Source organism: Zootoca vivipara, chromosome 9, assembly GCF_963506605.1.
Source record: "Zootoca vivipara chromosome 9, rZooViv1.1, whole genome shotgun sequence".
Lineage (NCBI taxonomy): Eukaryota > Metazoa > Chordata > Lepidosauria > Squamata > Lacertidae > Zootoca > Zootoca vivipara.
In genome coordinates this window covers 5,282,869-5,296,114 of record NC_083284.1, presented here as the reverse complement: position 1 = coordinate 5,296,114, position 13,246 = coordinate 5,282,869, and the positions used below count along the sequence as shown (strand labels likewise).

The 13,246-nt window shown below is 45.0% G+C and overlaps 1 protein-coding gene across 2 annotated transcripts in view; it reads left to right on the top strand.

Annotated features, from left to right (window-relative positions):
• Positions 1 to 236: 236 nt before the first annotated feature.
• The window catches only part of ATRN (attractin), a 161,917-nt gene continuing 148,907 nt past the window's right edge, over positions 237 to 13,246 (top strand). Inside the window, exon 1 of one of the 2 annotated variants that reach the window (XM_060278333.1) lies at positions 237 to 309. In XM_060278333.1, the coding sequence (XP_060134316.1) occupies positions 281 to 309 (29 nt within the window). In that variant the 5' untranslated portion in view covers positions 237 to 280. Of the gene's footprint in view, positions 310 to 4,804; positions 5,409 to 13,246 lie in introns of those variants that run through there. The other variant, XM_035101162.2, reaches the window with a different exon arrangement.

The following is a 13,246-nucleotide window of genomic DNA, read 5'->3' as shown; positions in this document are numbered from 1 at the left end:
TTGTGTGCATTTTGTGTTTCACACACTGCAGCTGGGTAAGTTTAACTTTGAACTTTCAATAGCATACAATGGGATAATTATGTTTCTTCTTCTTCTTCTTCTTCTTCTTCTTCTTCTTCTTCTTCTTCTTCTTCTTCTTCTTCTTCTTCTTCTTCTTCTTCTTCTTCTTCTGGTATATCTTTAACCGAACAAACAGCCTCTTTACTTTCAGATCCGTGCCGTTACACAGCAACGCATCAGACAGAGGAGCTTTCAGCAATGCCAGAAGGGGAGCAGAGTCATGTGTGCTCCTCTGTGTGGAAAACAGAGGTATGACCGGGGGGGGGCACCCCTGTTTTCATGTGTTAATTCTCGGAGAGGGTGTGGTTTGGATTTTCCCCAGAGCCAAGTCAAAGTCCCTTCTGCACAACAACATTTTTGTGGAGGCAAAGAGCACATTGCCACAGGCTGGTTTACATATGGCCATTTCCTGCTCTTTCTTCCCTGGAAGTCTGCAAAATAAATTGATTCGGGTGTTTCTCTCCCACCAGCCCCCGTGTGGAGAAACTCTTGGCTCTGGGGTTTCCATTATTCACTTGATATTTTGCCGAACATCCTTGGGGGACACCTTGGAGAAAAAAGTGTGAAGTCAACTTCTCCTCCACCTCTTCTGGTTCTGGAAGACAAGAGGGGAGGGGAGCCTGTCGCAGCAGGAGCGGGAGACACTAGCCTTAACCCTCTTGGCCTCCTTCTTTTCCTGCTTCTTCTCCTGCCTCTGATTCTGGACTTCTCTCTGCCACAGACTCTCCCCACTCACTAAGCCCTGTTACCTCATCAGCTTCCGACACCCCCTCTTCCCAGTCTTCTTCCTCTGACCAGCACTCCCTGGGCTCTGAGCTGTCTTCCCCCGGGGGTTCCCCAGCTGCTGCCTCCCACCATTTATCTGCATCTAATCAGTCCACGACACCAAGCATGTGCCTTCTTGGAACCCATCTCAAATTGGCTTCCTGTTTTGCTTCCTCAGTTGGACTATTTTTGTTGGTTCCTTCAGCTGGAACGAGCCGCCCAGGAACTTCTGTTTGTCTTGATTTACTTGAGTGCCAGGGGCCTGAATCCATCCTGCAGGGGAGCACTAGTTCCCTCTGAAATGTGTGACATGTGAAATGTCAGAAGAGTAGTAAAGCAGCTTCAACATGCCATACACTCTCCTCCAAAAGACCTGTGTGCAGATTCTTAAAGCATCTCATCTGCCTTCCGCCCCCCCCCCCCAATGCAAGGCTCCTTGCAGTTGTTTGGCAATACTACAGAATTGGCTTCCCTGGAGAACAAGTTATTTCTATACAAACAAAGCCCTTGGGTCTCTGTTGTGCAGAGATGCCTGCCTCATTATAATGTAAAAGGGGCCAGGGGACGGTCAAGTTTTTTCTTTCTTTCTTGGTATAATAATTCTCTTGGGTTTAATTCAGTAAAGAATTTCTCTCCCCACCACCCCAGTTGCCTTCGTTCTCTCCATGTCTCGGTTGCAGCACGAGAACGACGGGTGGAGCTGTTTTTTAAAAAAGGGTTGCGCAGTCAGAGGGGAAGAAGCAGAGTGACTCCTTCCAGACTTCCTTGGAGAAAAAGAGCTGAACCTCTTTGTATGGATTAATTGGGCCAATTTTAATCTGTAAAGGTTTGCTTGATTGGTCTGCTAGTTAAACCTTAATCTGCAAAAGATTCCAGATAGAGAGAATTGGAAGGCCACCTTCAGCACTGAGGCTTGAGGTAACTACTTCATGCCCTCCAACATTTCTCTGATGAAAACAGGGACGTCCTATTCAATTTATTTATTATTATTATTATTACTATTATTATTATTATTATTATTATTATTATTATTATTATTATCCACCCATCTGACTGGGTTGCTCCAGCAACTTTGGGCGGCTTCCAACACATATAAAAACATAATAAAACAAGTAGTAGAGTTTATGAACTTAGCAAGAATGACGGCGGCAATTAGGAACATACCAAAACAGAGAATAATAACAGAATGGAGATATGTAGAAGAGTTTTTTAAAAAAGAAAATATCAAAACAGAGCTAGTGATTTGTCTGGAATAGAGAAAACATGTAGGAAAAACTTAGTTGGATTTAATAAGAGGGAAAGCAAACTAAAGAGGAAAATAATAGTAAGAGAAGCGATATGTTGGCGATTGGAAGCCAATTTTAATCAAAAATGAATGGATTTTATGGAGATAGGCCCATGTGTTAAGATCTGAGCTGGGGCTAATTTTCTTTTCTTTTCTTCTTTTTTTTCTTTTTTCTTTTTTTTTGTTATGTTATGTTATGTTATATTATGTTATGCTATGCTATATTATGTTATGTTATGTTATGTTATGTTATATTATGTTAGGTTTGCCTAAGTTGATCTTGTATATTATTTGAAGTTTGATGGATTTAATTTATTTAGATCAACCTTGTTTTGTTTACTTATGTTGATTAAGTTGTGTTGGGTGGCTTAAATACGTAGTTATGTTATTTATATTACTTAAGTTGCCAAGTTATTTTATGTTATTAAGTTACTTCAAAAAAAATTTGGTGTCTGTATATCTTTTAAAATTTTCTAATAAAGTCTATTTTAAAATTTAAAAAAAAACATAATAAAACATTAAAGATTAAAAAGCTTATCTATACAAGTCTGCTTTCAGATGTCTTCTAAAGGTTGGATAGTTATCTCCTTGGCTTGGGGGTTGCATAACCCTCCAACATTTCTCCAGCGAAAATAGGGACATTCTAGGATCAAACCAGAAACTGGGAAGGCTTCTGTAAATCTAGGGATGTCCCTGGAAAATAGGGACTGCTACCTCCCAGTTCAATATCAGAATGCAGCTACCGTGCTTTCATATTGAAATGGCAGCCCTCCCCCCCCCCAAAAAAAATTGATTAACACAAAAAGTTTACATCAGAACTGTCCTTTGCTGGAGGTGGGATACAACGATTTAATAAATCCGATATCTAGAAAGAACACCCCTCCACCCCATCTGATCTAATTCTTTGCAATATCCAGGCCTAATCAAACTTTAATCTGCCTCCTCCTCTGTTATGTATAGCTGTGATTTATGTGGGTTCTGTAAGAATAGTTATAGGACAGACACAGGTGTGTATCCATCGCATATGTGATCCAAAACAGAATTTCGTCCAGCATGCCAGGTTTTATTTGGCTCAATCTGGGCTGCTGGGAATTTGAACAGATGCCTTGGCAACGGGATAAGCAAGCGAACGTTGCCCTGGTTGAATCTTGTCCTTTTATACTGGAATAATTCCGAAATCACCCATATAGGTGAAATGGTTTGGTTGGAATTATCCCAACAGCGTGTCAGGTTTAACTTGATCCTTTCGCTCAGCCATCACCTGCGCTGGGGATAGGAAGGGAGCAGGTGGTGCTGAGAGAAAACAATTATCTGTGAGAATTGCTGGCAAATCCAGGCCCTGGGAGCTGAAATAGCACACAGGCTAGGAAGGAAGATGCCAGCACACAGATGGAGTTGGCCAGATCATGACAGCGCTTCCAGAATGGGAGGTGGCAGGTAGGCGAAGTTGCTCTTTTTTATTTTATTTTATTTTAAAAGAGAGCAGCGATGGCCAACGTGGACCAGAGTCACACTGCACACCAGAAAGATTAAAATCCTGCATGATGAAAATGCCAACTGTGCACCCTAAATGTGCATATAAGTATCATCGATGCGTGTTTGCTACAGAACTTGTGTGCGAAGCCTTTTTCAGTCTGCCTTTGCTTCAGGGCAACCTTGGAGCGGGCATAGGCCAGAGGTGGGTGGTACCAGAGGCCAAATGGATGGAGCAACTAATGTAAATATTAGGCTACCGTTGTATACCAACACCCCCTCGCCCACCCCTCCCTAAGAAGCATTATCAGAGTTCAAAGTCACATTCCAGCCAGACCAAAACACTGTTTCTGTTGTTGGGAGTTTAATTTAGGTCTCTGCTCCCCACAATTAGTTTGTTTGTTCACTTGTTCTGTGTATGTTTTTTTGCTAAGTGACATTTAATCTACTTTATTGAGCAAATAGCTTTCCCTGCTATGTATTTACTCGTTCTTTAAAAACCCAATTTAAATTATTATTATTATTATTATTTGAAGAGAGCCCATCAGGCCCAAGGGAGCCTCTCTCATCCTGCACTCTGTTCTTGCAGAGGCCAATCCGGTGCTGATGCAAATTCCAGAAGAAGGGCCGGAGTGCAATAGCACTGATGCCATCATAACATTCGTTGAGCCTTTTTAGGTGCTGCAAGATCCTTCTTTTTTTTCCCCTCCCCCCTGCAACAGACTAACACACCTGTGCCTCTGGAAATTAAGTAATAGCACAGGTTTTCTTGCTCCCCAGGCAAAAGTTCCCCAAAGTACTTTTCCTTGCACCTGCAGACCTGCTGCAGGTGGGCGAGGAAGGGTGGCTTCACCTGTTGAACTTCTGCCTCCCGCGACAGCCACTTAAAAGGACAGCGGAGAGAAGAAGAGGCGCTGCAGGGCAAGAAGGCGGAGCCTCGGACTTCAGGTGGGCGGTGACGGAGAGCAGCCTCCTCCCCGTCTGGAAGGGGCTGATGGGAGATGTAGTCCGAAAAGTACCTGCCGGCCACCTGATTGGGCGAGCCTGCTCTCCATCAAATTCGGCACTGCCTACCTGTGTCCAGCCCGAAGCCCCACCCCTCTCCCCGCTTAGGCGGTTGCCTGGATACCATCCGCCCGCCTCTCTATGACAGAGAAGCGCTCGCGCGGGGCGCTCTAGCACTGCGCCTTCTATGGTCTCTATTTTCCCGTCCCTCGCTCTCCCCTCTCATCAGGGGCTCAGCTCGGCGCCGACGTCATCGGGAGCGGACACCGGCGGGAGGGGGCGCGCGCGTGCGACGCTCCGTCGCCTCTTCCCCCTCCTCCTCAGAACGGTTGTGTGAGGAGGAGAGCGAGCGCAAGGCCGGCCGCCGACGCGCTAAGGTTGATCCTCGCGGGCTTCCGTCGCTCCAGGGAGGAGGAGGAGGCCGCTTCGCAGCAGCAGCCGCCGCAGCCCTCGCCGGCCACCGTCCGCCCGCGCGAAGCTTCTCGGAGGAGCGTCTCTCCGCTGCTGCTGCTGCCCGCCCCCTCCCCGGGCTTCGTTCTCCTCATTCCCTTTCCCCTCAGGCGATGGAGCGGCGGGGCCGCAGGCGGCGCGGCCTCCTCGCCTTCGCCCCAGCCTGGCTGGCCGCCGTCCTGCTCCTCCTGCTGGGTCCGGCGGCGACGACCGGAGCCGGGATTGGAGCCGGAGCCGGAGCGGCCGCCGAGGCGAAGGAGTGCGACAAGCCGTGCGCCAACGGAGGGCGCTGCCAGCCCAGCACCGGCCAGTGCGAGTGCCCGCCGGGATGGGTCGGCGACCAGTGCCAGCACTGCGGGGGCCGCTTCCGGTGGGTGAGGGGGCGCGAGGGGAGCCCGGGGGGGGGAAAGCGGGGAGGAGGGGGTCGGGGTCTCTTCAGCTGGGACGCTGGACACAACCCCGGGGGCAGTCTCGGCCTGACCTACCTCACAGGGTTGGTGTGAGGGTAAGAGGGGGGTGGGGCGGGCGGGGAGGCGTGTGCAAATGCTGCGCCTCTCATGGCCTGGTGGCGCTAACCCGCTTTGACAGTACGTTCCACAAATCCTGTTAAATTCTGCATAAGATTTCACCCGCAGTCCTACACACACCTGGGAGCAACTGTAGGTTGGATTTGTTTCTGGGTGAACGCGCCTCTTGTCTACGTGCTTGGTCAAGTCATCCAGTGACTCGGTCTACGTATAGAAGCAAATGATACTTTTATTCGACTGGTTGAAATAATGAGCCCCGGGCATATACGTACTATTGTGGGTGTTCCCCTCCTCCAAATATGCATATTTGTTGTTGGGTAAACAGCGAGATCTTTTGTAAGTGCTAGTGAGCTAATAGCTGGGAAAATACATAATGACAAAAAAGCATTAGGCATGTGTTGAGGGTTGTTGTATAATTATTTATATCCTGACATAACCCCTGATGGGCTACTAAAAACAGAGAACAGTTTTTGTGGGCGACAAGAGACCAGAGTGGGTGTGAGGGTTCCCCCCATGTTGCAAATTGCTAGGGGGCAAGGAGCTGTGCAATACATACAGAGAGCGGGTTAAGGGGTGAGTGTCCTAAGTTCTGCTCTCTGGTGTCTAAATTTCAGGAATTTAGGCCAGGATTGACTAACCCTTGTCCTGAGCAGGGGCTGATGTGGCTCCCTAACCACATTTTATTTTCTTGACTTCCCCCTAGACACCACTGATTTCGGCAGTGGGTGCAAAAATAAATTTAAGAAATAATGATGGCACTGGGTGGTTTGAATTCTCTATGCTCAGCCCTGTGTCCTCCCCCTTAGTCATTGGACCGATCATTTTAGGAGTGAGGAATAAGTCTGATAAGCCCCTTCCTTCAGAACAGTTGAGGGAGGGGTGTGGTGCTGCTTTGTGCTTGTAGGTGTGTATGTTTTGCAGGTGTACCTGCAGGAGAGTGGGTGGTTACACCCAACACTGGCATTCGGCCCCCGGAAGGTTGGCCAAGGGTGAATGTGGCCCTCAGGCCCAGAAAAGCCATCCCTGCTGTAGGTTGCCAGAGATAGGAAAAGAAAAAGTAGGAAAATGCATCCTTTGGGTTTCTAGTATGATTTTAAAATGACTTGGGAAGGAGTGCATCTGAAAATTGGATTCAAAATACATGTTGAAAGTAAGTGCTGATGCCTTGGCTGTTTGTGCAGAAGACCAGGAAATGTCCTGGTTCAGATCTCGCCCCTCCCATGAACTTGTCTGGTGACCTTAGCTCTCATCCTCCCTCTCTTAAACAACATGGGGCTAATCCTCACCTCATCTTGCAGGGTAATTACAGAACAAAGATTGCAAGGCAATGTCAAGTAGGTGCTTCAAACATAGCTGCCAAGTTCTCCCTTTTTTTTAAGGGAAATTCCCTTATGCTGAATAGGCTTCCTCGTGAGAAAAGGGAAAACTTAGCAGCCATGTGCTTCGAATGCTTTCTATAAATGCTTACCGTAGTGTCATCTATGACCAGAAAAACTGAACCAGAGTTTTTCTGGTCATAGATGGCACTAAGCATTTATAGAAAGCATTCCAGAGTAATGGTTAAAAGGTGTGGAAACCGTGAGAAGAGAGTTGATTTAAAGTATATATTAAGGAATTGCTTTAATAGCATAACTCATCTGGACTGCTCAAAGTGCCTCATTTATGTTTCCTCAGTAATTCTTATAGCAACCCTGAGTAGGCCAGTATTATTACTGTCACATTGCAGACGAGAGATAGTGGCAGAGAGAGAAAAGCTGCTTTCATGCATGCAGACATTCCTTTGCTGTGGTGAGACTTGGTCTGTGGACTTTCCAATGGCTGAGATGTTTAGCCAACATACTTCTCTAGTCCTTAAGTTGGTGGCAATTGTGGCTTGGGGATTTTCATGGTGGTGTGGGAAGAGATGTCATAGGGGAGATATCAGGAGAAAACTGTTGTTGTTGTTTAGTCATTCAGTCATGTCCGACTCTTCGTGACCCCATGGACCAGAGCACGCCACGCACTCCTGTCTTCCACTGCCTCCTGCAGTGAGAAAACTAGGGCTGAGCTTTTTCCACCTAGACCAGTGAGGATTGTGACAATAGCAACAACAAATATTTGAATGTGAAGCTTGGCTGTAACACTAAGATTCCAGTCTTGTACCCACTTACTGGGCACTAAGTCCCACTGAATGTGCATAGGTTTGCACTGTTAATGTCACAAAGAAAATCCTGCCTGGGTTCCCTGAGCAGCTTGATGAACAAAGGCAGAGGTGTGTGGTCTTGCAGGAGCTCTCCTCTCCCAGGTGGCCTTGTAAGATCATGTGGAGGAGTGTACAAAGAAGACAAGGATGGAAGCAAGATCTGTGGGCCTGAGTTTCTAAGCTGGGGGAAGTCTTACTGAAAGGTCTGCCAGCTCCTACACATTTTTAAAGGAAGTGTGGAAAAGAGGCAAGCAGTGGTTAGTCTGTGTCTGTTTGTATCGTCGCTGTCATAGTAGCAGTGAAACCATGGCGTTTGGTCTCACTGGTGAGGGCAGAAGGTAACAATTTTGCAAAGACAACTTCCACAGGATTAACTGTGTGTGCTGCTGCAGGCTAAGGGTAAAGTGCCATCTTTAAGATGGACATATTTATTATGGCACATAAACTTTCATAGACTACAAAAGCTATGCCACAATAATTTCGTTACCATTGCTGCATAGCTTTGCTCTTGTTTCTTGCTAATAGAAGTGTGTGCATTTGTGTGCATGCACATTCAGATGCATAGCGGGGAGCTGCAGGGTGGATTTGATTTAAATCAAATCTATTTAAATCACTAGTCAGTAAGACTTGATTTAAATCATATTTTTTTTACAGAAAGAATCATTCTTGCTGGTATAATCTTAATACTTAAAACCAGGTGAAGGTTTCATTTTTGGAATAATAAAGTTTCAGAGTAGTTTTTACAGTTATTTCAAAAATTACTGATTTGGTTATACTATTAGATATGCACAGACAGATAATTATGAAATTACTGTGAGGTTTAATGAGTTAACTGTTTATATTTGGACAACTTTTCTGCTGTAATTTTTTGGAAGGAAAATAAATCATTTCCTTAATAACACTTTAAACAATTTATTTAACTAAAACAATAATGTTATAGCATATACAGTGCTTTTTTCTTTTAAAAAATGTTTCGGGGTACTCTCATTTTGACCCAAGAAAATTACCATTTTATACTTCAAATGGGGGGGGGGGAATACAGTAAATGGACAAAAGTACAAAGATTCTTAAAATGTTTAGGGGTATGTGTACCCCTGCATCCCCCCAGAAGAAAGCTCTGAACATATATATATTAATGTTTGTTAACTGATGGGGTTAAACAATTCTTTTTTAAAAAAAAAACACCCACTTAGACTGAGTTTTAGCACACATGAAAAACTTAAAACAAATCCTTATTTCCTGATGAGTAGCCTTTGGACTATAATGTAACTTAAATAGAAAACTATCTTTAGAAGGATCTTTCCTCCAAAAGGATTTTATTTTTAAAAATCCAATTTATATTAAAAATCAGATTATTTGATTAATTTTTTTTAATTTTTATCCACCCTGGGGAGCTGGGGTTTAGGGATTTAGCCCCAAATTACTAATACATTAGAAATGCCCATCTGCCACAAAGTTATGGCACCTTTTTGGCCCGAAATAAGAGAGGACCGCATATCTTCTAGTTTCCGAAGCCTTTCTTGCCTGGTGGGGATTCTGTGAGACAATGAGTTTCTTATTGATGAGAGAGTTCTTTTACCTGATCTCATCTGGCAGGGAGTTTTCTGCGCTGATGGGGACAGTTGAGTGTGAGTTGTGAGGTAAGAGGATAGGTTAAAGATTTCACATGGCAGTGGCTGGGCAAGATTCTATGAACCAGTGTTTCTCATTACTGTATTGTGTATGGGTTCAGAACCTGTGAAGCAGGTGAGTGGGAAAGTAGGTTGGTTTGAAAATTTGGTAAAATGACCCAAAAAGGCATTGATGCTTTTTTTGGCCTGGGTAAAATGAAGATAAATCAGCATGTGTATAGCATTTAGTTAGCTTCCTTTGCCTAAATGCAATGAGGCAGAGTGGGCAGCTATGGGTTTCTTGTCATAGCATCATTGTGGGAAAGGGGCATTCTAGGTGCTCTTCTCAGATGTGCTGTTGTTTTTGTTACAGGTAGGTAGCCGTGTTGGTCTGACGTAGTCGAAAAAAAAATAAAAAAAAAATCTTCCAGTAGCACCTTAGAGACCAACTAAGTTTGCCATAGGTATGAGCTTTTGTGTGCATGCACACTTCTTCAGTGTTTCTTTTGTGTTTGTGGCAGGGACTGGAATGAAGTGCTGTTGGTGTGGTTCATCTGGAGCAGGGGTCAGCAAACTTTTTCAGCAGGGGGCCGGTCCACTGTCCCTCAGACCTTGTGAGGGGCCGGACTATATTTTTTAAAAATAAATAAAAAATGAACGAATTCTTCTGCCCCACAAATAACCCAGAGATGCATCTATATATACCGGTATAAAAATGTAGGCATTTCTCCGTAACCTTTCTCTGTAACCGCTGAACCAAATTGCATCAAATTAGGACAAAGCGTACCTTGCCCATCAGTGAGGGATCTGGCATTAATTTTTTCCCCAAAAAAGCAGAGCTTTCATACCTTAAATAGTGATTAAACGCAAAAAAGTGGCGCACAAATTAGACATCACCAGCTCTGAAGACTTCAACAGCATCCAGACTCCTGCCAGGCCGCCAGGCCCCCACTAGGCCCGGGGGGGGGGAGAGATAACCCACAGCAACACACTTGGGGGCACGGCAAGGGGTTTTTACTTTAACATTTAGTGGGCGTTGTGTCACATGCGAGGCTCCGGCAGCCACTGATTGCAAGCCTCTGCGTCTTTAAAAAAAACAACAACCATGCACTCTCTCCCCCAAGTCCTCGGATATTTGCAGTGGCCAATCCCCTCCCCCCGATTTACAATCTCCTACCTTCCCCATGCCACTTCCTGGGTTTTTTATGGAACCGAACAGCTCGGGCATTTCAGAACTTGCCTTCTATTGCTACGGGGCTGTGGGTCTTCACTATTTGACCCCACCCCCCGTCGGGATTATTAAAGTAGTTTTCTGGGTTCTCTGGGTCACCTACTCCAAAATAGAAAATCCAAATAACAACACACACACACACACACAGAGAGAGAGAGAGAAAACCACCCCAAAACACACAACACCCAAATCATACAATACCCACCAAAATAAATGACAACCCCAAAAATAAAATTAAACAATAATAACTTCTGCTTCTCATGTTCTTATTTCAAAATGTTTTAATCTAAATATATAAAAATGTTCACGATGCGTGCGCAGGGGCCAATGTATGGAGATACAGGGGGCAGGGGGCAACACTCCTCGGGAAAACAGAGGGAAGGGTATCCTACCGAAACACAGGGATGAGTGAGGGGGTTGGAGTGAGGAGGGGCAGGATATGTCATGGATCGGGACAGGGTGGGGGGAATCACAGGGATGACCCACAGCAACAGCTAGTTTTAAACTCATGTAAAAACACCAGGCAGGCCCCACAAATAACCCAGAGATACTTTTTTTTTTTTAAAGGACACATTCTACTCATGTAAAAACACGCTGATTCTTGGACTGTCTGTGGGCTGGATTTAGAAGGCGATTGGGCCGGATTTGGCCCCTGGGCCTTAGGTTGCCTACCCATGATCTGGGGATATAGTCAGGCTTTAAAAACAACCACCACCATAGTAGGGATTTTCTGGTAGAAATAGGACAAAGTAAAGAATTAGAACTCAATGGGTTGCATCCAATTCTTCAGCTCTGCTCATAAAGCAGGCTTCTGTGCATGCAGTGGAACTTCCCTCCTCCTCTCCTGTTCCCTTCAGTCCTCCTTGCACCCTCAAAATCATCTCTGGGGGGTGAGGGACCCCCCAGAGCAGACTTTGTGGGTATGTGCGGAGGGGAGAGGAGAGGAAATGGAAGTCAAGCTGCACCAGTGGAACTAGGCATGTGAAGCTGTGGCTGCAGTCCAATGACTGTGTTGCCAGGATGTGAATTACATGCCTGGGCTATGCTGATAGTGAAAATTATGCTTCCTAAAGCATTTGAAAGGAATTACTTTGTCAGACAAACCCAAATGATTAATAGGGTTGCCTTTTAAAAAACAAGGTACCGGTACAGTATGTCCGTGGTTTACCAGTCTAAGAGAAAGAGAAGAGTTCAGCATGAAATCTTAACTCAATATGTATCGTACTGAGAGTGTGGTGCTAAGGTGGGGTCCATTTACTGGTAGTCCCTGGAGAAAGGTGCTTGTGTGACTGAACTTTTCCATAGGTGGGTGAAATGAAGCAAGGTACTACTTGTATTACAATACTAGGGTGCTACTCACTTTGGGTTATAGTGACAGTATGTTAGATCACCTTGGTTTATAATGGCCTAGCAGTAAATGACAATTGTTGCTTGCGAATTCTAAGAGGGAAAAGAAATCACTGCAGCTTTGAAAGGTTTAGTGAGCTTTCCTGATTCAAAATGATGTACAACTGTATCCAAACACAGAAAAAAAACCCTGCACTCCTTGATCTGAGGAACCATCATGCAACATTTGGTTATACTGTAATACTGTATCTTAAAAAGTTTCCAAAGGCATAGAGAACAGAGAAGTGGATGGACCAGATGAGGAGAGAGCGGGCTTCCAGATGTTATTTAAAGGCTGGATGCTTTTGCATGTATTGTGGTTCAGAATGTATTTATGCTGCTCCAAGTGGGTCTTTATTGCAGAACTAGGACATGAGTGAAAGGATCTTTTTGTGTTATCTGGGACACCCTCTCTTAGGGGAATCTTGATTTGGGGTGATGGCACAGTAAACATACGTGTTTATGTGGTTGTGTTCAGGATGAGTCTTCCCTCCTCTTACATCACATGATCTGTTAAAGTAGATGCTGGCCTCCTTGCATCACAATACATGCATTTATTCAAGGGTGATTGCGCTGTAGGGGAAGATGCAATTGCCAAGCTCTAAGGACCAGTGTAAGGACACAGCACAGAGTCCTCCTTAATCGGGAAGCTACATTTCCCCATGCGTTGCCTGCGGAAAGAATTACGGAGTGGGTTCTTTGATCAGCATAGTACCTGTGATCATGGGATAGTAGGCTTGCCTTAAGTGGATGGAGTTATTGTTGCAAAGGTGATGAATTGTGTGTGCGGCTCATTAGAAAAGTTGCTCAGAAGTTTATCCCAATCAGTAAAGGTTTCATGGCACATTGGTGCCGGAAAAGGGGTGTTAATTTGTGAGACAAAAAATAGCTTTTAAAATGCTTTGTCCCCTGCTCCCCTTGAATTCTTTTCTACATAACTAGGTGGCAGAAATGTTGGTGCAGAGAAGCGTACTTTAGTAATATATGCTGTAATGCCTTTAAGGTCATAGTGTGACTTGATTACTTAATCCTCAAGTGAGAACATGGTGGGTATATTGTGCTGTCTTTCCCTCTATTAGCATTGTTCACCGGTTCATGAGTGATGATTCTTATGTAGCCAAAATGGTGGTACCCATGCACAAGAAGGAGGTATCTGCATTCTGGGGGGAAACCAAAGAGGGCAGAAATCTCCCAGCATGGTCCCGTGAGTGAACCGCATGCATTCCTCACTTGTTTCTGTGCCCATTTCAGCTTGCTGTGATCTGACCTTCT